Consider the following 26437-nt stretch of genomic DNA (forward strand, 5'->3'; position numbering starts at 1 on the left):
ATAGTATCAATATTTACTAACTAAAGAGTTTTTGTCTTTTATCATAATTTGATTGGGATGTGCTACCTAAAGATCACATCGTCGGAGAATGAAATTTTGTATAAGTAACTTCCATACTAAATCACAACTTTTCCACACTAGCAATAATCGAGATTCGAAAAAAACTTGAAAAGTAGGCTTGAGGATTTGTTGGGAGTTAAAATTATAAGTTCTTGGTGTACTCCAAATAGAAATAAGGATCAAAATTAAAGTAATTCCAGGAAGGCTGAAGGGATAGGAGTGGGCAAAAATAAAAAAAAAATAAGTATTTTTTTTCTAAAAAATGGTAAATCTGGAAAATTATTACTATGTTGATTTTCGGTTTCTTTTTTTAACACGCCCAAAATCCTCCTGCTTAGGCATCCCTGTTCAAGCTACTAATATACATTGCCCGTCTCATGTATTATGCAACCTATCCTCTAAAAAGAAACAGAAAAAAGGCCCAAAATTATCTGGTAAGTAGCCAAATAAGTCAATTATACTAACTTCTAATTACGTCTTAAGTACTGCCATACGATCATTGTCTTATTATTTTCTATCATTAATATTAATTAAATATATATTTCATCATATTAAAATCCTGCTAAGTATTTTATTCAAAGGTTTATTATAATATTGCTTCCTAATATTTTATTAAAAACGTGGCTATACATTTTCATTTGTATATGATAGCCAAAATTTATACATAAAATAATAAGGTGGCCAATATTTATATATAAATACGACGAGGGATCAAAAAAGAAATGGTGTTCCTGTCCTTCTATAAACGGAGCATAAGTCTACAATAACTTATTACATCGTGTATCTATGAAAATTGATTGCATATCAAGTGAGACGAGTAGTCGAGGAATCGATAGCTGACAAAAAATACCCAGGGTATTTTAGTGTTAGTGAATTAAAGCCATGATGGAGAAAAAAATAGACCGTGGTGACAGGATGTGCCAATGATTGAGCAAAAGTGTCATCTGACAAAATGAGTTTGATTTTCTTACATTAATAATCGGCAATTCTAATAAGAGAAATGATATTCAACTCTGATTGACTCGGCTGGTGCAATAAAAAGTTAACCCAATCAATTGATTTTCTTCGGCTAACGTTAAAATTGCAATATACTTTTTTACATGGAGATAAAATAATATACAGTAGCACTTGAAGTTAGTAAGTCAAAGCAATAAATCCCAAAATAAAGCTTAGAGTGGCTATTGCTCTGGAAAATGGAACGTATTTTTTAAAAATTTGTATATTGTGGCACTTGTATCTCAATGAATTTTTGTATCTTTGTTTTCCCATAGCTGATGTAAATTACTAAAGACTGAAGATTTTACTATGTCGAACCGCCTATTGAAATCCTTTTGTCGTCCACTATGGATTAAGCCTTTAAAAACTCCACAGATTCCACTTAAAGATTAGATTTTCATGTGGTCCTTGCAGTCAAATTGGAGCGAAAAATGTCTCACAAATCAAACGAATGCTCAAAATCAGGGAAGATAAGCTACTGCTTGAGGACTGCCTGGGATCCCCCAAAAAGCTTCTATGAAGCAATATGAATGTAGTTCACGTAAATTTTTAGCATTTCAATAGTTTTAAAAATAAATTAATAAAACAATTGACAGTTTTTACAGGGCGTTATCTCACTAACATAAAAGTTTACCCTGAGTTGTATTGTAAGTTTTCGACACTTTGATTGGTTGAAATCGAACTTGCACTTGTCAGGCTGTAAAAAATTCCCAACAATTGTTAAATAATAATTACATTGTGGATGAATGGGTCAACAATTCCCAAAAAGAATGGAAGGATACGGGATAGGATACAACAATATAAATTTTGCATTTTAATGATCTTTAATTTATTTCGTTTTGATGCATCATATGTCAGGCACGACCCCCCTTTCCCACTAAAAAAAGAAAGAAATTATTGCTTTTTACTAGAAAATTTAATATTTAAAACTTAACATAATTTTTCAAAAAATTAATGTGGTGTGATAAAATATTAAATTTTGCCTTTATGAAATTGAAATTTTTCTCCAAAAATAAAATATTTGAATATTTCTGTTTTGAAATTTGATATTTAATTTTTGAAATTTTCTTACAAAAATTTAATTTTTTTGATTTTAATTTAAAAATTATATATTCATAAAAAATATGTTTTTGGTTAATAATTTTAAATATTACATTTTGCCTTTGTTTCATAATTTGAACTAATAAATTTTTTAAAAAAAAATTATACCTATTTTATGTTAAATTGTTGCATCTTGAACAAAAAAAAAACTATTAAAAAGCAAAGATTCTTTAATTTGGGGAAGGACCCATGTCTTGCCGACACCTCCGTATATACAATATCTAAGTTACTATCAAATATTTATTATCCTGTTTAGTGACATAAACTCCTTCCACTCAACAAAAACAAATCATTATCAATATGTACATATTGTTGTACTTTTAACCCCAAAGCCACCTTCAAAAAATTACCTTTGTATGTATTACATGAAAGTAAAGTTTAAATGCAAGCAAGAACAAAGCCGAGAGAATAAGTTTTTACCTCTGTTTCTATATAAACCTCAAACATAATATGTATGTACATTAGATGGCCCAGTTTTCGGGTTAATATTATGTTTATGACTTTTTTATGGGTGTATGACGTTTTCTACTGGGGACAAAAAAAAACTGACTTTGATTAACTTTGAGGGCAAATAGTATTTTGCATAGTTTGAAATGAAATTGTGTACTGAAAGAAAAAGGTACATACTATGAGTATAGAAATAGATCTCAAAATTAGAGAACCCCAAAAAATATCATAGTAAATTTTTGTACAAAAATTGTATTGAGGTCATTTTGATCCAGTTATTATAAATGATATTTTATGTTATACACATATTAACCTAATGAAATATTGATATAAATATATTCTCACCTATACTAAATAGGTTAATTTTTATGATGCCCGTTAATTTTGCCTTAAACCATTTCGCCTTAGTATATTTTTAGTATCAAATTAATTATGTTCAGTTTTAATATGTTTAATTTGAAATTTATTTGATATAGTATTATATGGTATTAGTTTACAGTGTTGATCTTATCTAATGATTCACAAAAATTATTTTTTTCAATTTTTTCAGAGTAAAATTTAAACATAAGGTTTTGTGGAGACATTTATTTACGAAAATCATCTGAAAATAGTGCTCTGCACAACTTTTATTCAATATGTGAGTCCTCAGTTCCTATAATTAGCTCAATAAATCTCTTGCAAGCCTTTAATATGTAGTCAGACTCGAGCTTGGTCCACTCCTTCTGGATGGAATCGTCTAGAGACTGGAAAATCATGTGAGGAGTTGCACATATCCTCTTCTCCAGACGCACTTAGATAGAGTAGTCCATGGGGTTTGCGTCCAAAGAGGAGGGTGGATAAATGTTGAGATCCCAAAAGTCCGGAACGCTGACTCACAAAAAAGGTATGGGCTTTAGCGGTACGATGACATGGAGCTTCACCTTGAGTGAAAACAAAGTTGTTCCCGAACTTTTTTCTGTCCCAAGGTGGCATTTTCTTATTTTTAGAAGTTCTATGTAAGAATTTGCCGCTCCTTCCTCTCCACAAAAATGGGAGAGTAGACTCCACAAAACACCACAGACCATGGTTCTGACTGGATTTTTGGTTCTAAAGACATATCTTGCTGAAGCTGATACATTTTCAGGATGTTTGGTTGTGATGTAGCGGTTGTTCATCGGAAAAGAGCAAAACTTTGCCAGAATTTTTGTTGGACTTGAGGAGATTTAGAATTTTCTTTGCTCTTTCCAACCATCTCAGCTTGCTTTGTTCAGAGATAAGATGTCTTGCTATCCTCCTCCGTGAATTTGCACCAATGTCATTCCGGATTGAAAATAATATAATTTGTATCACTAGATAATATCAACCCTTTGTTTGAAATACATATTTTGGTTTAAAAAAAACAAAAAAAAATTGGTGAAAAGTGGTCATTTCTAGCCCTCTTGTACTTGTGTTATGATGCTATGAGTTAAAAATTGTACTAATTTTATTTTTTTAGCAATTGGTCTATTATATTAATGATATTTTACACCTAGTGTTTTATCATTTTAGGATCCAAAATGTGCTACTCAATGATTTGTGGCTTTCTTGTTTGATTAAATTTAACGTGCCTATAACTTCAATTAAGGTTATGTTTTGCTATTTTATGCTTGACAATATAAGGAAACCCCAAGTAAGTTTTAAACACCTTAAATTATTAAAGCCCATTGCAAAATATTGTTTACTCATTAAATAATTTCTATGAAATTTAAAAAGTACTATTTTTGACTCATAGCATCATATTTGTATTTGGAGATATTTGTAGAAGAGACGTAAAAATGACACATTTCTACCAAAAAATCCCATATTTTTTCTAACGAAAATGTAGTTACTGGCAAAGGTTAATAAAAATACAAGGTTATATCATGACGCGTGTACAACCATTGTGTGACTTCCACCACACTTTTTAATATTGACGTCATAGTGTGTGAGTGGTTGAGTGTTTTGTTAAAATCTGTATTTCTTGCTCAGTAGTCTTTACGATACATCAAATTGAAAGTTCTAGCCAGCCCGATTACATGATGGTCTAACCTTGTATTTCTATTAACCTTGGTTACTAACATTCTTTTTTGGGAAATGTAAACTTGTACTCCAGGCTTTAAATATATGGTATATTTGAGGTTTGGGCTTTTTTGCCAAATCTTTTACAATTTGGACAGAATGGTTGTTTCAACAATCCAAAATGTGACGAATAACATCATTTTTTTCGAAAAGACAAATTAAGGGGAAAAACAGGTAGAAATTTTTAGTCGAGACAATTTAGAAACGACATTTTTGTAAGAAATTTACTATTTATAATTTTTCGAATAATACTTTTTTTTGAGAAAACTGACAAAATTTTTGACATAGGAAATTCTAAATTTCACAATTGTGAGCAAAAAAAAAACAACTAACAAAAAGGGTTTTCCTTACACCAAATTTGACGACAAGGTACAATTACGGGCGGTAATGCTCAGAGTGGGGACCCAAAACTTGCACTAGCATGAGCAAATTACGAAAAACCTGATTTTTATGGAATCAAGAAAAGACAACTCAAAACCAATTTGTGATATGTTTTACTAATATATGTAGTTATATTTATTATTCAATATATCTTCCTTTACAAACATGAAACCACAATGGCCTCGACTACGCCGGCAAGCCGGTTGGCAGCTCTTGATGATAAAAGCCGTGTTTATGGTGTTCCACGCTGTCATAATGGGAGGTCGGAGCTAATGCAAATTTGGATAGCTGGTGTGGCAGACATTCCATTCCAAGACACCCTAAACTACAAAGGTCCAGGGTATTGAGTTCAAGGCTAGAGGAGGGTCAAATGGAATCAGGCCAGAAGTCAGCCATATTTTTGCTGTAGAAGTTTTTGTGCTTCTTTGATGTATGGGGCTATAATTTACTTATTAATGTCTTTGGTAGTCCGAATGGAGATGACCGTGGTTCTGCAGCCTTCTCGGTACAGACTCCGGTGAGTTGGAGATTCTTGTTTCTCCGACATTTTTACAGTTAGAGACAAAACTTGTTTATTTTTGTTTTAGCTGTAGTTTGGTTTCGTAACTAAACCTTGTGATTAAAAAACAGGGGGGTGGGGGTCGTAATTGCTACTGTAGTACTGAATCCCCCTTTTATACCTGTGCCCCTTCAAAAATAGCCTGAAAGGCTTCAAAATTTGCCAATATCAATGTTTACATCATCTGTAGGATAAAAAGTTGTTGTGCAAGGAAACAAAATATTAAGCCGAAATTGTGACACTCTAAAAATCTACATGATATATTATGTGAGGTAAGAAGTTCTAGCATTTTTTCGCTTTATTTCGACAATAAAATTAACATAGCACGGATTATCCGATTTTGATGGTTCCAAACGGTTTGCTGACTAAGATTCAGTTCCTGGGAAATAGAATAAGTGCTCAAATGTCGGTCCAACTTGACAATTTCAATTATTTTATCGACAATTTCGACGTCCATGTTACCAAAACAGCATCACTGGAACCACTGTTTTGCTGTTGTATTCGTTACTTTATTGGGTTTATAAACAGCACAATTTTTTCCTCTCCTGCTCCGCCTTTTCACCTTGGTCGTAGCCATACTGAGAGATGTATCGAGTTTTCCCTTATTTAAATTCCATTTTGGAACGCTATAACAAACAACTGTTTGACTTCACCAAATACAAAACTGTAAATGAACTTTGTCAGTGTACCCTTAAACTTTAAGCATACTATAAGCTCTTTTTGAAACAATGTATTAATCGTGATATATACCTCACTTAAGACATCTAGCAAAAATGCTCAGAACTTTTTACTCACCCTAATATAATATGAAGATTATAGAGCTTTGTTCTTGAAAGTTGATCTTTATATGTGATTGAAGAAAATGTTATTATTACACAAAATTTAATCTAACCTAATTAAAGGTGAAGTATTTATGTATAATGTTGAATGTATTCTTAAATTAGTGTAATGAAAGAGTAGTTTTAAATCTTAAAAGCACAACTCTACATCAAAAGAGTGGATCGTGACTCTACTGAACTGAATTCCAAATACCAAATATTATTCAAAATGTCGGCATCATTTACATACAACATTATTTTCAATATACATTTTATAAACATAAAGTAGATTTAAAGTTGCTGTGTCATCTAAACACATCTCACTTGAACCTTCCTTTGAGTTGTACCATAATAAATACGTATTTATAATTAATTTGCTGAAACTGTCGGCTTCGCTAGTCATGTATTTTTATTGGACTGATTTTTAAATACTTTTTCATTTTTAACCGGGTCGTGAATGAGTCTTGTACCACCACCTAGAGTGTATTTTTGAGAGTTTTATACGTAAATTTGGGCACATAAACAAAAAAGCTGTTATCCTTCAAACAAATATACCTCACTTCTTGATCCAGATGGCAACAAAATGTTGGAGATTGCAACTTTGATCTGTGTAGATCATGGCAAATCGGACATTGTCAAGCAGCACAGGGTCAACTGCCACTCTATCCACCGGTTTCTCAAGCGCTTCGAAGATGAGTACAGAAAAAAGGATCGTCTTCGAAGGGATAAGCCAATCAAACTAACCCCGAATCTAACAAACACTCTCTTGAGGCCAACCCAACCATATCCATGGCTGAGGTTAAAAAAAGAAGTCCTTAGACTTGTTTACTATGTCAAAGGTCGTCAAGGCTACTGGGGAAAGTCACAAAACCTATAAAAAAGATTATTCCTGAGTGAGAAGCAACAACAATTCCGTGTAAAGTGTTGTAGGGTCTACAAACATCATGGCGACAGATTTATAATTTTCTCCGATGAGAAAACAATCAGGGTAGATCCAGTTACCAATCAGCAGAACGACTGGATTTTATGCTTCGAGAATACAGCCATAAATCTCTGCTACATCATCAGGACCAAGCACCCAGCTTTATTGATTATGTTGGGTATCATGACATCAATGGGCACAATATGCTACGGTTCATATTGCAAGCAGACTTACTTATTACCTGATTCAGTAAATATATATTTTTTAAATAATGTAAATATTTTGTTTGATAATTATTACTAATGCGCGAAACATAGCTACTTTTTATGGCCCAAGCATGAGGACATCTTTCAACCGTCCGGATATTCTTTTGGACTTGTCTAAATTCAGTAATTATACAACTTTATCTTTGGTTATCCAATACCTATTTATGAAGTACAAAAATGTTGCTCTTATAGACATAGATTCAAATATGAGCTGCCAATATCTTAAAAAAAGACCCTGAAAATTAACGTGTTCCACCTGATAATTTAAAGTATTATTTTGAAGGAGAGCAGCCTAGCTATCATGACAAGTCATTAGATTAGCTGTGAGAAGCTATGAGATGAGAGAAATAAACATAGATATAGCAATGATATAAGCAGGAATTACTTCAACGGCGATTCTCAAATTATACTCTGATTTCAACAAGGACATACAATTATGACTTTGCAAAAAAAAAAAATCATCAGTTTTACTCTTCGTCTTCACGGACTAGTGATTATTTTATATTTATTTTTCTCTGTTTAAAAATAAAAGAACTATAAAAAATCTTGCTCGGGTTGCAATTATAAAAAGAGTACTATTTTGCATTTTTATATTTTTTTAAACCTATACTTATAGACGCCCTGGCGCTCAGTGTTAATTTCCTCAACTATGACTATACGAAATATAATAAAACATATGTATATCCCCCCCCCCTCCACCCCAAAAAAGGAATTTTTGATTCCTACCAACAAAAAATATATATATTCAAGGAGGAAAAATTTGACGGCGAAATAAAAAGTAAAAAAAGGTTTCCTTCCTAAAAAAAAAAAGTCATTAGACTAAATTTTGCAGCAGATGAAAATTTTGAATAAGGGAAAAGGGAAATTAAAAATTCCAAAAACTGAGCCCCCCCCAATATATTCCTGTGAACGCCCCAGCTGAGTGACACTGGACAACTTTTATGTTATGATTGCAGCACCCTCCAACTTGCCAAAAAAACCTTTTTATTTGGGCATTTCAAATTTTATTCTAGAACTTTATGTTATGCAACCAAATTTTTGATCAAATAAGTTTGGACTCAGCTGCATTTTTGTAAGGATCTTACATAGCCCAAAAGACACTTTGGGCTATGTAAGATAGAGAAACTGTTCAGCTAACTGTGCCAATGGATTTACATGTCAAACATCATCTCAATCCATCAAGCTGTTTTGAGTATATAGGTAACAAGCAGAAACACACATAACTCTACAAATTTAACTATACAAACTTATTAGATGAACACTCAAAAATATTTGTGAGATATTGCTCGCTATAATAACTCCTGTAGTTTTGGTAGGTTTAATAATTATATTTAAACCAATGAATTAAATAGTACCGAGTAGTACCATAAAATATGAAAACTTACTAATTCAATAATTAATGAAGGTTGAGTTATTGAAATTAATTCATATTTAGATATATTAGAGCAAAAACAATTATTTACAAAACAAAATAAACCTGAGCTCTCTACCTTACGTACAAGTCGAAAAAATGACACTTCAACGTGATCGACGAAATTCCATTCGCGCAATTCTTGACGCTGGGCGTCTCCAGGTCCCAGGACCACCTTCTAAGCAGTCAGTAAGTCCGAAACATTAAAAGCAGGGTTATTTCAAAATGCCTAACTGGACCCGGAGGAGTGAAAGAAAACAACCACGTCCATGCAAAAAATGTCGTGGTTCCACACCAGACTGTCCAGACTAGAAAGAGCCTTGTGTGTATAGATTTTCCACTTTTGAATCCAACAATGAACTTAACCTATTTTCTCCGTTGCAATAATATTTTGAAATCTTTCTTGACACTTTTGCCCCGCCCCCTACGGCCCTGATACCAACCCCCTGGAACAGTGTCCATCATCCAAACACCTTGGTCTTCAAAGCCACTGTCAGCCAGCAATCGGACACCATGACATAGGACTACACCAGCAACGGATGCCAGGCCTTACGCCGCTGCCTCGAAGCGTAATTGCCGCTAAGGGCAGCTACATTAATGACTAAGAGACCTCAGACAGACATCTATTTATAGTATTAATTTTGTTGAAATTATATCCTGTTGAAGTTTAAAATTCAAAGTCTGCAGATATTAATGGACATCGCGGTATATGAAACTAATTTTTATTTCTAGATAACTAATACAAAATAACTTCAGTCCACTAGACTTAAAGCCCTGTTTCCAGAGTGAAGGGTGAACTATATAAGATAATACATCATTATATTTTTATATGCAATAAGAAAAATGTTGAGTATAGAAACATCAAGTTGAGCGTTTCAACCGTGTCGTTCCTTTATTGTTATTTGCAACCTTCCCTCCAAAAAGATATATAAAAAAGGACCAATATATCATTTGGCTGTAAGCCAATTCTTCCAAACTATGGAATTATGGTTTATTTATAATTGTTGAGAATTACTTCAAAGAGAAATAGACAAATTGACAACTGATAACAGAACACTTGGAACTGATACCTTTAATTCAGAGGTGTAACTACAGGAGGGCCACTAGAATTTCAAACCCCTCCTCAAAACGATATTTATACCTCCAACTGAAATATATATATAAGTATAGTATAAATTGTATTCTATTAAAACTGCAGAATTGTGAACATATTCTTAATTACTTTACTTAACAATCTCTTATTTTTTAAATGTGCCCCAAAATCTGTGGCACTTTGTGGTCAAATAATAACATTTAATATCCAAAATAAATTGCATTGTCTAAATGGAAAAACAAAATCAAATTTTGGGCTATTATAAATAAATGGTCATTAAAAAGTTTCTAAGAGTAATAATACTATAAAATTGTCATTATAACCTAGTCAATCAACTTCTTCAGGGCCGCCACAGACAAATGATACTTGGTACAGACCTGAACTTAGAGACTCCCCCAGAGATAGTTATCGCACGGGTAAAGGTGCAGGCTGTTTACCCCCAAAAAGTGAGAACATTTTGTAGCCAAGACATCCAGCACATTTTTGGCCTTGTTGGAAGGAGAAATTTCTTCCTTGGGCCTACTCCATTCATCCAAGGAATATAAATTAAAAGTACAGGACCAGTACAATGGCAAAACTGGATCCGCACGAAGTCGCCCAGGCCTGCCAAAGCTTCCGGCGTTGTGTGGCCGAGGTTATCAAAAAAGGCGGATCTCATTATGAATAATTGAATGTCATTAAATGTAGCTTATAAATAAAATATTCTTCCACCCCATATATGTAGTTCCTTGAATATAGCTGAATATATTTAAGTTTAATTGTCTGAACTTTTATAAAAAGAGGTCATTCTAAAAATAGAAAGAAACCTTGTTCTCAATTGAGAAGTATTAATAAAATTGAATTAAAAAAGGCTGGCCCACAATATACTTTTTAACTCAAGAAAATAAAAACTTGTCGTTCAGAAAATGTTTAGAAGAACACAGATGTAATATTATAATCAGTGTTCACAACTCAGCCTATGTATGCTCACAACGATCACAATAGGTTCAAATTAGTGTTGGGGTTCGGTCTAAAAATCATAGACCGGTCTGAGAGAGTTATGACTTTTAGCGGGCCGGACTAATTCGGTCCTTTAACGAAGTTCAGTATGGAGTGGTCTATTTTTGTTTTTTTTTGTTTTAAAGAAACATTTTGTCTGAATTTGTCACATTTAAAATTTGGTCTAGACCGATTCTATAAATGAATTGTTGATGACGTCAGTTGTTTTTGAAAATGGTGAACATCTGTTAATGGATTGAGAACAAAAAATCTGTCCACAATTTGCTTTTGATTAAATTTAGGTCTATGGTATGAGATGGGTGTCTGAAACAAAATATCGGACCAAATTGGTCTAGAAAAAATCCCTTAATACCGAAACAAAAATTAATTCGGTCTGGACCCTAGTATCAACAGGAACTTTGGCCTCACTAGCACAAAAAACTACACTATATCTCCTTATCAGCTCTGGATTGTCCCCTTTATCAACTTTTTGAACTTGGTTTGATGGAATTCCAAATAATTCTTGTTAAGCTCTGAACCGTTAAATCAAAAATTATTGAATAATAATCATTAAGATGGGAAAAATTGGCTAACTTCCAACTGATTTAGAATCATTTCTGTTTCTTTTAGGAGAAATGGTTGCAAGTTACACCAAAAGTAACGACGTTCCATACAACCTTTTAACTGACGTCTCGTTGCATCATAAGCTGAAGTGAAGGCATGATAGTGGGCTAGAGTTGATATATGTGGCCGGAGAACACACAAGGAATATAGAATTAGATTAAATCAAATCCTACAATAATAATCATCACACTTGAGAACAGTTTTTTTTTTTTTTTTTTTTTTTTTTTTATTGCACTAGGTTATACTATTGTGTGTTGGTCGTAGTATAAAAGACATATTACAAATGATTAAGTTGTATTGAGGAAAATAACTTACATAGAATCAATTCTATGTAACGTCAATTCCCAATAGGATACAATCAAAACATTAGCTTTGTCATAGTTAGTATAAAAATTAATTAAATGCCTAATGACTCCATTCTACATTATTGCTTTATCGTAGGAATAAGTGGAACGAAGTTCATGATGAAAGAGATCTTTGGTATTTAGCGCGAAAGAGTGGTGATTTTTCTATTTTCTGCATGTTGGTGAATGTTGTATATCACAAGAAAACAATTAGATAGATTATGATATGCACTTTTTTTTGTATGTCACAAGCTCAACTGATGGATGGAGAGGAACCCACATAGTCTGATCACAGCCTCATATACTATCAATTAACTAAAATAGCATAGCATATATCAATACATAGGAAGTAGCTGTTTATAACTGCAGTGCATAGGGGATCCTTGGACCAGTTCTAGTCGAGGTAGAATTGTTGGACTCATTCGAGCCTCTTCTTGAAGTACCAGAAGATGAGGAGGATCCCTCAGACCTGGATTCTTCTTGAATAATAAGGGAATAGAGTTTTCCATGAGTACAGCTATTTACTCGTTGGAGCACAACCTCCTGGATTTCTTTATCTAAATTCCCTGAGGCCTGACGATTAGCCCATTCTAGATTCACCTCAGGATTCAATTCCTGCAAACATAAGGTTTTCACTTTAACATTTATATAATATTATAGTCGTTTATTATTGCATTTACTCATGATAGACCTACTAAGCCTTAGCCTTCCCCCCTCGCAAACCACTTCTTTGGTTATTTATTCAAAAGGAAATTATGTCATTCCGTGATTAAAAAACATTGTTGTAAAATAAAGAAGGTATTTACATATTTTTTGCCTGATAACTACGTCGTCTCCTTTTGGATAATTAAGAAATATTTAACATGTTTTTCTAAAAGAAAAATATCCCCAAAATCATACAAGGATGAGTAAACCATGACGATTAAATTTTTTATATTTATTCGTCAAGGTTACCCAAGTATTCTTAATTAATTTTAACTCGTAAAATTTAATTGCAAAAAAACACTTTTTCCAGGATTCTCTCAATTCTAAATGGACAGATAATATAAGCAATTTGTTATCATCAAAGTACCTGTTGCATAAGGGATTCCTTGTACGCAGGAGGATCAGCTCGACAAACTGTTTCAACATAGGATGGAGGAGGATCTGATGACATCCTACGAAGATCATCTCTATCCTCAGCTGTTCGTACACCCCGTGACACTCCATTCTCATCCGTCCAAGTATTGTTCCGACACAAACTCTCTTGATCCTTATTCTTTATGTAATAAAACACAATAATAAATGCTAGAATGAGGATTCCAGTAATGAGAATGCCAAGTGCTATTCCATTATAAAAATCCTCATAGTTCTGTATCAAACTATGTTCGGAGTCCGGATCGCTCAGGGAGGAGGAAGCGTTGTTGTTGTTAGTAATGTGAGGTTTTGATTGATAAAATGAGTTATTGCTCTCCATGGCAAAAGAAAATTATTTCGGAGGGTTTTTTCTTTAGAAAAGGTTTCCAATCTTTTGTTGTCTTTCAGTTGAGCAAAGGACGCGTGACGTAGGTGCACCTCACCCAAGTAATGTTTTCTAACTAAGGATGACTTTTAACTCTAGGGATAACAAATAATAATAATATATTTTAGGCATGCCGAAACACGCCGTGGCGTAAGCAGTGTATTCATAACGTGTGTGTATGTTGTAAATGAACATGTGCTCCTTCGTAATGTTTTTTTTATCATATTTTGTCATCATCAGAGTGGATTATTTATTCGTTTCTTGTTGAATTCACATAATACTTTTTAAGCTAAGAAATTGTTAGTTCAAGCCGGATTCACCAGGAGTGTCCACAGGATTATCTATCATGGATATTTTGGTAAAAAAATTTCAAAAATAAATATTAAATTTTTTTGAATTTTTTTCAAAAATCCACAGCTGCTCACAAAAAAAAATTCAAAAATTAAATTTCTAATATTATATTTTTGGGAGAAAAATTTCAAAAATCCATAGCTATTCCCAGGAAATTAATTTTTTAAGAAAAAATTTCAAATATTACATTATTTAGTAAAAAGCAAAACTACCTGCAGATGTGTTGTTCAAATTTATTGAACTTAAGCCATTAAACTCTCTGCCTTTTCCAAAGAAATCTCTTGACAAACAAAACTATGATATAAGTCAATCCTCAAAAATAAAGAAAGAATGAAACAAAGTTGAAATTAATTATAGAATTGAAGGTTCCCCTGTTGGAGACAGTAGGTAGTTATTTATTTTTTATTTTTGAGTTTTTATTTTTTCTCCACCTATACCCAAATGGAAAACAGGTTTCATTACTCATGATTATGAAATTAATGTATGCATAATAATTTATTATTTGCTTGAACATTTCTTGATATGAAATATGGTTTAAAATTTTGGCTGCACGTCATGTATTCTCAGTCCCTCTCGAAATTGGAGACTATGTAAGCTGAAAGTTGGAATACAATTATACCTACCTTTCAATAATATGTAAAGTAGGGAGAATGATGTGAATGATAGATTATTGAAGTTTAAGGAAAGTGATTTCTTCGAGATATTTGCGGAATAACCACTTTAGAGGTTATTGAAAGTAGACGAACGTTCTCATTATTTAAAGGAAGTTGCGAGTTCTTTTCTTACGGACTATAAAAGAGGAACTTCAGGGTCGTCTGCAGGATTATATATATATTTAGTAATGAAATTCTTAGAATAAAAATTTCGAAAATTCACAGTTATTGACAAAAATTAAATTTTGGGGAAAAAAATCAAAAATCCACTGCTCCTCATAAAAAATTTAATTAAATTTCCAAAATCCATAAGTTTCCTCAGAAAATAAATTTTTTAGGAACATATTTAAAAAATTTAACAGCTGCTCACAAAAAATTTATGAGGAAAAATTAAAAAAATCATAGCGACTCAGAGAAAATTAGATTTTTTTGGAAAAAAAAATATAAAAATTAAATTAAATTTCAGATATTAAATTTTTGGGGGAAAAAATTGTAAAATTTAATCAAATTTCAGATTTAATTTTTTTGGAATTCTTTTAAAAATATTATATTTCCTAGTAAAAAAACAAAAATTCCTAAAATGGGGGCGGGGGTACAGCCCCTCAAGTCCGCCCCCTCTTAACGCCCCTGACGCTATCCGCGGACTGAAAGATGATGATAGAGGAAATCCCATTTAATTATATAAGCATTATGACTCTGTTTTGTATCTAGTATGAATAATCAATTTCAACTTTCAGGTAAATCTTTGAAGGATCTACTATCAAGATCCTTCAAAGTTATATTTGTCGGAATAACCCAAATGATTGTGTCATGTTTTATCTTCTTTCCTTCCTTCTCCCCCCTCTTATTATTTTTCTTATGTTCTTATTATTATTGTGATTATTTAAGATGTATGTAAGATACAGTGTGATCTTTTATCAGTATAAATAACCTGCATGGATTTTGATTGTCAGAGTAGTATGTAATATGTCTTTAATGAGAATAGATCTGTGTTTCTTATAAATCAAGCCTTGCATTAATACTCCACGTCTCTTCATCGTTTCTATCGGTCGTCCTGGATTCCTCTAATAAATGGCGTGTGTCTCTCAACCTCGTCAAAAACAAGAGAAGATTGAATTTGTATACGTAGGATATTTTGGTACTAGAGAGGTAACGCCGGGTTCAATGATCAATCAATATGATCAATATTGATTTTTTAATCAGCTGTCGATGTTTCTGCTTCTTTTCCGCCAATCAGTGTTCTTTTTTTTTATTGGATTAGCTCTTGTTAACCTGTGAACAATAGAGTATGAGCTAGCTAAAAAAATTATAAATATCCGGAAGATGGCGCCGTTGAACTAAGTTGTTGTGATAAACAAACAAATAAACAATAATAAACTCACAGTGGCGTCCCAGTCTTTGGATATGTCAACAAGCCATTAGTAAGTAAATGGTTTATTACACATCCTCAACAATTCTAATTCTATTGTTGGAAAGAATTAGCTAGACGCTGCCAACTGATTTTTGGACTGTCATTAAGTTCCTGTTCAGAAGAAAGGTTGCAAGATACAATAAATATATTATATGAAACGGCGGTTCTGTAACTTTTGTACAAGCAGAGCAATTACTAAGATTTTAAATTTTTAGGAGAAGACTATTTTGACCTATTAAGGGTCTTCTTTTTTTTAAAGACATTTCCCAGAATCCTGGAATTTAAAAAATTTATTTTTTGGGATCCCAATCAAACACAATTTGAATGAAAAAAGATCATCCAAATTTGTAGATTATATTATGTTAAAAATTTGTAAATAATGGTGTTATATAGAGATTTCAATATTTTTATTGAAATATACAAAACTTAATGGTTTTTGCTAAAGAATCTCACCCTGAGAAAGAAAATCTTAGGTTAATCTTAGAATCAAAGACTCAATCTATATTCAGGGTCGTCTGCAAGGGGTGAACTGTTGGACGACTGTAGCACCCCCAAATTAAGATTTATTTGCTTTTTACTAGAATTTTTTTTTTTTTCCAAAAAAATTAATTTTTGTCATTTTTAAAAAAAAAAAAATATATTTACAATTTTATCCGAAAAAAATCATTTCTTATCAATAGTTATGAGTTCTTGAAAATTGCTTCCAAAAATTTTAAAAATTGTAAATAGCTGTAAATTTTTGAATTTTTTTCCAAATAGCTTTGGGTTTTTGTAACTATTTTCTAAAAAATTGAATATCTGAAATTTAATTTCTGAAATTTTTTGTGAATAGTGATGGATTTTTGAAGAAAAAAAAAACGAAAAAAAATCATTTCTCTACTTTTTATGTAAATAGCTGTAAATTTTTGAATTTTTTTCCAAATAACTGTGTGTTTTTGTAACTTTTTTCTTAAAAAATTGAATATCTGAAATTTAATTTGTGAAATTTTTTGTGAATAGCTATAGATTTTTGAACAAAATTCAAAAAAACATTACTTTTTCTATATTTTTCATGTAAGATTATGTAAGATTTTAATATTATTATAAATTTAATATTCATATTTTCATTATAATAAAATATAATAGGAACAGATGATATTTTTACTTCGATATATAATTTAGTGTATTATATAACGGAATAATGATGAAAAGGAAAAACGCCTTAAACGACCTCACGAGGGATCAAATTTACCTTCTTTCAAGGTCGACAAGTGGGACCGGATGGAAGCAGACTGTATTGGACCTATGATTACAACTGTCCCTTATTTTTAAAAAAAAAAGTACCCGGGGTATTGAGCTGAAACGGGACGCCCTTTGTCTCGTAATACTCTGCCTTTTAAAAAATCAGCTGTAAAATGAAAAAAATATGGCTTATATTAAGTTTTACGGTAAACGTGCTCAAAGAAAGTTCAAATATATAATTTAAAATAAAAAAAAATTATAATAAAATTTTTCGGGAGGAAAATCGTATAAAATCAATAGCTATTCACAGATAATTATATTATATTTCAAATATTAAATTTTCTAGTAAAAGCAAAAATTTCTTAATTTTGTGTGTGGGGGGGCTACATCCCCTCCAGTCTTCCCCCTGTAGATCTCCCGGTATTTATTAAAAAATGATGAGGTAAGTTCAGGAAAATTAGACATTAAGAATCTAGGGAGCGTTTTCAAGTGACGTCAACATTGTTGGCCATTTTGGTGTTCTAAACAATTTTTTTAACATTATCAATCTTTTCTTTATCAATCTTAAAGAAAATAGTGAAATATTGGTTGCCAAATGAGACAAACAAATAAAAGGACTTGAGCCTTAAATACATCCCTCTCTGTATTGCATTATACAATCTTATTTGCATAGTCTGAACAATAATTAATTATTAAAAAGAAAATAACAGTATATATTTTTTCTAATTATCCAATGTGTCTAAGTATATCTTGTTGATTATGGGTCACATTGGATCATACGATAAGGTGTTGAAAAGGTGTGAATGTATACTTCACACGCTTTTTGGACAGTATTGCGCTTGTTCAGTTCAGTTGTGAATTATCGTGCGTTGATTATGAAGGTCTCAAAGGAAGAAATTCTACCTATTTTACATTTTTACTACCTAAAAGGAAAAATGTGTCAGTTCTTACTATTTATTATAATTATCATTCTGTATTTTTTATTCTGGTATATTCAAACTATAAATGTGTTCCTTTGTCTTATTCATCCAACTTACTCCTATTTCTATTCTGAACAATTCGACCGTTTCAAGTGGGCGATCGAACAGTAGTGAGTGGCATTGGTGAATAGGAGCGGACTCCTGTTTCATCAAGATTAGACTATTTGGCTTCACAGATGGCAACAAGCCTGTAGTGAAAAGAGCTGTAAGTATTGCAGATGCACTTCAGGTATATGGCAGCCCACTCTTCGTCGACGGAGGCCTTCATGGTTTTAATGTTCCGATGGCGGATTATACAGGCCCTCATCTCCATGTGCAGCCAGAAAAAAAAGTCGAAGGGATTGATAACCGGACTGAATTGGGCCACATTCTCTTGTCCTAGAATGTGATGTTGTCAGCTAAGAAGGTAGGAAGGAGCCCACCTTCCTGAAAGAAGACGTCGGGGAAAATTGTCCAGGCACAGGAGAGAAGGTTAGCATTGAAAAGATCGATGTGCATGGCTGTTGTGTGTCTATAACTCTCCAGGAACCAGATCAGGGGCGCCATAATAAAGTTGGATGCCAATGATGTTCGTTTTTTTAACCCTCTTTCCTCTCTATGGTCTCCTTGTGATCTAACCTATTCTTAATATTGTAGATTGTCTTACGAGCCATTCCCGTCAGCCTGGCTACCTCTGTTGGATTGTGAGCCGCACGAAGAAGAATTGATGCTCCAAGCCCTGAATCTCGCTACAGTGACGTTTCTTGTCTGATTTAAAAAAATCAAAAAGCAGTAGGTGCTCGAGATACATGGCTGCCTATTCAATTACATACAGTTCTAATTGCCTCACACAGAGCCTCTCAAACAAATATAACACAAGTTGGTGAGATTTATGTTTTGATGTGGTATGAACTAGTATTGAGACTCGGTTCCAGAACGATATTTTAATAAAGAATCGGTCTTAGACCGTGGAATAAAATGAAACCCTCCTTAAATTTCCTTGTTATCTAATCGGTCACAGTAAATTTTTTATTATCGAAATGCATCACTATAAATAAGAGTATGATCACATAGAATCTATGTTTGCTCATTTGAAATCATAATTAAATATCAACCCAGACTAAAGTTTACAAGTAGACCAGTTCCTTAATCATACCTATACCCAAGGAGAATCACTCCAAGTTCTGTTCAAGGCCTTGGCTGAAACTAGAACTTGTCTTTTGGGTTGGACTGGCTTAAAGTGATATTTTTTTTTGTTTGTTTATGACCGTTTTATAAGCCTAAATTTGAAATTAGATACTTTCGAGAAAATATTATTTGTGATGCGTCAACATTAAAAAATAATTTTATAGAAAAATGAAGAAAAAAAAAATCCAATTATATATTTTTATACTTCATATATACAGGGTGGTCCAAATATATTAGGAAAATTTAACTAACTAGATGAGGTAAAAATTTGAAACATAATTTTTCTATTATTTGAAAGCTACATTTAATGACATTCAATTATAAAAAATGAAATTCATATCTCTAGATTCCTCGCTCAAACAGAGATGGAAGCTTTAGCAGCCCGGGCCATCCCGTGCAGATCCAGCTTAGTCATTGTACATGTAAGTGACTTCTTCACGGGCTCCACAGACGAATGATACTTTGCACAGGCTTCATGCTCGAGCCTCCACAGAGATACTAATCTTTCAAATTCTGGCTGTTTGCATTCCAATAATAAGGGCTCAGAAAGTGAGTTCATTTTGTGGCCAATATATACTGCACTTTTGTGGCGTTGTGCCGGTGCTTTGTCTTGTTGGAAGGTGTAATTTCTTCTAAGGGGTATTCCATCTATCCAGGGAATGTAAATTAAAAGTTCAAAACCAGAACGAGTAAAATGGCAAAGATAGATCCACACGATGTTGCCCGGGCCTGCCAATACTTGTTGAAACAACACTTTTTTTTTTTTAAATGAGGCCTCTTTTAGAGATTTCATCCTTCAAACACTGCAATAATGCTATGTATTTATCGCTGTTAATGGTCTGGCCCATTTCTAGGCAATATTGTATATTATTGAAATGGTGATTGCATTTTGTATACTAAAAAGCAACTATTTTAAATATGTGGCCCGTTAACACAAAAGCAAGCTAGAATGATTATTCTCAAATTGAGTGTAGATTACATTTGTATATTCTCTGGCAAATTAGCAAAAGATTTATATTAACAAATGATAATGCTTATTAATCCTTTAGATGTGTTGCAAATTTAAAAAAGTAGAAATGTACTTACTTTATTTAAGTCCCTTAAATCATATACAATTATACCACAAATTCGTGGATATCTTAGTTCATCCCACAAAATTGAATATAAAGCACTTAATTGACTCAAATATGTGTATGAAATATCGAGCTGTATAATTTTCTCTCTTTTTTTTTTTTGTTCAAGATTGTTTTTATGTGGATGACCACATATGTGCATAAGAAAATTCAGTTATTCAATTAGAAGTAGGATCTTTGCTTTTTTTTCTTGGATACTCCGTTTTGAATATATTTCTTTTTTCCGTTGTTCTCGTAAAAGGAAGGCACTCAATATACTCTTACTTAGAGACATGTATTTGAAAAAAATTCAAACCACAAGTGTTTATGTTTTTTTATAGAATACATACAACGCAATTCTCTTTCATAAATATTGCTCCTTCAGCTGTTTATGTTATATGGACATTTAGGTAATAACTTTGTGTCTTTTCTTTTTGAAACTAATTTCCTGTACTAGTAATGAATGAATTGTTACCTAAAAATGGTTCATATTATTCTAATTTATTAGTATTTTATTATTTCATTACGCATAAACTATTTTAAAGATCATTAATAAAAAAGTAGCATATTTTAGTGCGTAGTTTCTTTTATTTTCACGAAAAATAAATTTATTTTTTAATTTCGTAATTTCACATAAAAACATTGCCTTGAAAAAATATTTGGAGAGCTCTAACACCCGTTCACCCATGGTTATTGCATATTCAGTCAAATCCGAATACAGGAAACTGTTATTTTTTATTTGAAAAGTTGACTATATCCAAATTTTTCTTATATCCAAACTATAAATACAAAAACTAATCATTTTGAGGATATAACTGTTTGATTAGATCCTATTTTGACATATATTTGAGGATTTTCGAGTTTATCGCTTAGAAAAGTGTTTTTAGAATTAAAAAATGGTTGTGTTTGCTCGTTATTTAATAGGTCGTTAATGTCTCATTCTGAAGTATGCATTATAGCTATCTTTGGTGTAAATTATTTAAAAAAATACGAAATAAAGTAAATATATTCAGGGCTTTAGAAGGCCAAATGTGTCTAAAAAGAGTTCAAAAGACTCATTCAATAGAGTCTTGCAAATGAAGAAAAGGGTTTCTTTCATTGCTGATGTAAAAAGTGGCCTCTATGCCCACACAAGGCTCTTTCCCCCGACTTTTTTGCTAGTTTTCGGACAATCAGCTGTGGAACCCCTAGATCTTTTTCTCTTATCATTTGTACATAAATATAAGCTAATAACATAGATTATAAGTCATTTTATGCTCGACGTTTTTTAGTTAACTTACATTAAAAATAAATTTTTATTCAAATTTTATATTAACCATACCAAAAAATAATTTAAGCATATATGTAATTGTAGAAAAAATCATTATTCTAGTGTATATAAACCCTTCTGACTTTTTTATGCTAACATACCAATGATGTATGTATATTGTCTATATATGATTATTTATACTCAATGAAAAAACAAAAACAAAAAAAACCTGTCTAGTTACATAATATGGATAATAAATTGAATACCAAAAAAAAATGAGTGTTTTATAAAAGTTAATAGTGTAAGTATGATTTTTATAGGACTTACAATCCTTTGTGGGAAATCTTCCAATAGTACACGTGTTCTAACTTTCAACAAATTATATAAACAGTTGATTTCACAACTATACGTAGTGGGATGAAGATTGATTAATTAATTAATTGTATTTATACGATGCTGCTCTTAAGTCTTCTATACAAGTGTAATGCCTTGTATAAAGTGCTCTAAACACTTTTTACAAGTATCAAATTTTACGTTTGAAATATAAAATTCCTATTCTCAATTTTCATTTAAATGTTCCTTTAATTGGTCTGATGAAGTTGCACAGATTAAGCCTAAATAAACATTATAGTATCACAATTACTCTATCCTACCTAAGAATTGTCTATGAAGTCAATATAAATAATGAACAAATCTTTCTCTAAGAACGACCGATGCACGAAACAACGCAAATTGGGTTCAATAGAATAATTTCTCCCGAACGCCTTGTTTATTGAGCTACGTCGTTCTATCAAAATTTTGACGTCCCGTACTTAATCTCCACTAATCAGACACAAAAACAATGTCCTAGAACAACCTTTGATAAATGACATCATCATCTTGTACGTGTTCTAGGTCTAATTGTATACATCTCTAGTTATTAGGGTAAGTTCCTATTGGACCCTGAGTAGAATTGAGGATCCATTTCATATTAATTCATGCCTATGACCTTGTGACATACAGAGTGAGATACCTTGCACGACATCTAAGCTTTTCGCATGTAGAATTTCGGTTTCTTTTTTTTTATCGTAAGGGTAGTCCATATTATATACAACTCTATTTTGCACTGTAAATCTTTGATGGAATCGGAGTAGAATTGAGGATCGGCATCTTAATAATCTACTTGCTAGATACTATACGGGACTTGTGGGTACAATAAAACGTATTGACAGCTAATCTGCTCTCCTCCCAAACATTACTCCAAGTGACAGGCTGACCATGTTAATTTTCGGTATTTTTTAAAAAATTTACTGGCCGTCATTTATTTACAACTATTTATACAAATAATCAGTGTTACTCTTTTTCTTAAATAAGGTCACGCATAAGTGCTTACTTTATATATTTTCTCCTCAATAACAAAAGAAAAATCATACAAAATTGCCTACTACTAAAAATCTTAAACACACTTAAGGTAATATTTTTTTTAAACTCTAATTTTTAGAGTAAAGTACCAAGTGGTCCATTAAAATCTGAAAACTTTGAATTTTAAACTTCAACAAGATATAATTTATTAATTTACAATTGAATTTCAACAAAATTAATACAATAGATAGATGTGTGTCGGAGGTCGTTTAACCAATAATGTAGCCATCCTTAGCAGCAATGATGGTTTCCAGGTGGCGGTGGAAACCTGACACTCACTGTGGATGTAGTCTTCTGTAATGGCGTCCAAGTGCTCACTGACAGTGGCTTTGAGGGCCTCGCTCTTTGGATGACAGACACTGCAACACTTCCCATCGACATGTACCCAAAAGGTATAGTCAAAGGGACTATCATCAGGACTGTAGGGGGCCAAAAGTGTCAAAACAGCGCTCAGACTCATTAGTCTTTTAGATTTCCATTTTTCAAAAGTGAAAGGCCCTTTCCGAGATCTCTTGTGAAATGAGCCTTGTATGAGCCCTAAGACTTGAGACGAATTGCCTGTGCTATTTTTTTAACACCTGCGGATCGAATTTGTCCTTTTTGACAGAGTATTTTTCCTCTCCAACGTTTCAGACTTGCTAACGGAGTGAGACGGTGGTCCTGGAAACTCCCTCCTGCTCGGAGTTCACAAATGGAAATTCGTCGATCCCGTGGAATCCACACCGTTACAAGGGTCTTTTCACCCACTTTTTCGATAGCTCTATAGATAGTCTGGTGTAAAATCCCAAGATATTTTGCATGGGCCCTCATTTACTTGAGTGGATTGGCCAGGACTGTTTTCTTTAACTCCTCAGGGTCCAGCTTGTCATTTTTGACAGAGCCCTTCTTCCTCTCCCACGTTTTGAACTTGTTGGTCCTAGACACTCCCAACTCTTCGGAGTGCGCAAATGGAAATTCGTTGATCACGTTCGAATGTCATTTTCTCAACTTATACGTAAGCTAGAGAAATAAAATTTGTTTTGTTTTGTAACGAATTGTTTATGCTTTAATATATCGAAGTACTAATTAATTAGAATCCTTCAACCCGAAGAAATTATTGAATCATTAAGTGTTTAGATTTCAATAGACCACCCAGTATAGTAAATATCATTAAACTTATGCAGTCATTTGAATCCTCTTAAAAAAGTAATCAACAAGAAATTGATTTTTGGATCAATGAATATATTGTGATGTGAATTCTTCATTTAAAACCTTGATACTGATATCATAGTAACAAAGGTAGTATTAAAAACAAACACAGGATTCTAACCTTCCTAAAATACAGTTATTCACGATAGCTGTATTAATTATATTCACCTTTTAAAAGTTACCTAGATCATCATTTGATTTAACATACTTCCGTATAATTTACGTAATCCATGGAATGATTTAATTCGAATCTAGGTAGATAACATTTTGTAACGATTCACTGGTTTTTGTGAGTCCCTCACGTTCAAAAGAAGAAACATTAAATGAAATGAATGTTATCTGCTCATGAAAATCTAATTTTGATATTTGTATGGGATTAATTTTAGTCATAATCATGAAGGATTGATCAAATACAATTTTTTCAAAGGTAGATCACTCATCACATCTGATAATCCAAATATTAACTGAACAGTTTCTAGATACAAACGGTTGTAACTCTTTGGGGACAAATTATTTAAATAATAACTAAATAATGCACTTTCATTAAGTTAGATATGGACTTTAGGCTCATGAATCTTATGATATTGAGTATGACTACTAATCAATTCATAGGCGTAGGTGATAAAACCATGAGTGGGGGTAACAAACCTATTATTTTTAGCAAATTAAACACATTTAGGCATTAATTTCGGAATGATTTTATAAGAAAAAAATATTTTTTAAATATAAAAAGATTATTAAAAAAAAAGTTGTTTAATGATAAAAAATCAATCAGAAATTGAATTAGAAAAAATTATCTTAAAAACCATTTGTATAATAATAAAAAAACATTCGAAAATTTAAATATAAATAAAAGTAATCCGAGAAAATGTCTTTTGTAAAAAAAAATAAATAAGATAATTCAAAAAGTAAAATTGACAAAAATATATTTTATCAAATAAAATTTAAAAAAAGTTTCATTTTTTATAACTTAAAATTTACTCATCTAAAAAATGTTTTTTACAAAAATTACAATAAAAAAAATTATTTTTTCGAAAAAAAAAAAAAAATTCAAAATTACAATTTTTTAAAAAGTAATCTAAGAAATATATTTTATCATACAAATTCATCTATAAAACAGTTATTTAAAAAGAAAAAGACCTTAAAAAAATTACAATTTTTAAAAAGTCGTACAAAAATATATTTTGCAAAAAATTTAAAAAAATAATCAAAATTTACAATTTAAAATAAATATACCCAAATATTATCTTTTATCAAACTTAACCATCCAAAATGTGTTGTATACAAAAAAAAATCAAAAAAGCAATTTTCAATTAATGTCTTCATTCCAAAATTTTATTTGAAAAAAAAAAATTACATACATTAAAAGAGGTTATACTTGTTAAAAATTGAAATTGGCCCTCTAGAAAATTATTTTCTCCTACTCCTCAGATAATATGTATAATGTTGCTCGGCCTATTTTGCATTATAATAAATACTTGATTCCCCTCTCAATGTACAGCTAATTATTTCCATCAATGTTCGTCTTTGGAATAATATTTGACTTGAAATGCATTATAATCATAAATTCGATACTTTTTGACAGTTGAATTGAAATGGAATTCTCAAAAAAAAAAAGCAAATGAAATCTGCAAAACAAAGGTATTTTTATTTTTTTAAATAAAAAAAACGAAATTATTTATAATTCAATCAGAATTCCATTCATTTGTTGAATTCTTTTGTGTATACGTAAATAATAGTTACCTTAAGGGGGGATTGTCTTATTGGATTTTCTCTGTACATAGTTTCTTTATGGTCAAAGAGAGATACATCAAGAGTTAAACATACGGATATAATTAAATTTCACATTTGAATGATTGAAATGTTTCCTATGTCGATTCAATATAAGTAATATAATAATTACTATACTTTAGGATGATGAATGAACACATTTGGTTGGAGCTGCAGATTTGGAGTATATAGTACATTTTATACTTATATCTCATCTTTTGTGGACATTGACAGGGGTGTCTCCAGGATTATATATATATATATTAGGGGGGGATGGGCTTGGTTTTTAGATTTTTTTTGGAAAAAAAAACTGAAAAAATTTTTTTTTTTGGAGAAAAATATGAAATATTAAAGTTT

The 26437-nt window shown here is 31.7% G+C and overlaps 2 protein-coding genes across 3 annotated transcripts in view; both read right to left on the reverse strand.

The window, feature by feature from the left end:
* The window catches only part of LOC121122175 (protein amalgam), a 177283-nt gene that overhangs the window by 84528 nt on the left and 66318 nt on the right, over positions 1 to 26437 (reverse strand). The gene's annotated exons all lie outside the window — the stretch shown is intronic.
* LOC121122177 (uncharacterized) lies at positions 11923 to 15423 on the reverse strand. The gene is made up of 2 exons (XM_040717186.2): positions 13149 to 15423; positions 11923 to 12691 (listed from the first exon to the last, which is right to left on the reverse strand). The coding sequence occupies exons 1-2, from the start codon at positions 13530 to 13532 to the stop codon at positions 12434 to 12436; spliced, it is 642 nt and encodes a 213-aa protein (XP_040573120.1). The 5' UTR covers positions 13533 to 15423; the 3' UTR covers positions 11923 to 12433.

The sequence above is a fragment of the Lepeophtheirus salmonis genome, chromosome 7, assembly GCF_016086655.4.
Source record: "Lepeophtheirus salmonis chromosome 7, UVic_Lsal_1.4, whole genome shotgun sequence".
NCBI classification, from domain to species: domain Eukaryota; kingdom Metazoa; phylum Arthropoda; class Copepoda; order Siphonostomatoida; family Caligidae; genus Lepeophtheirus; species Lepeophtheirus salmonis.

Coding starts and splice junctions, on each gene's coding strand:
- LOC121122177 (XM_040717186.2), bottom strand. CDS start 13,532: ATGGAGAGCAATAACTCATTTTATCAATCAAAACCTCACATTACTAAC. Junction 12,692..13,148: donor AGGAATCCCTTATGCAACAG/GTACTTTGATGA, acceptor TTATGTTTGCAG/GAATTGAATCCTGAGGTGAA.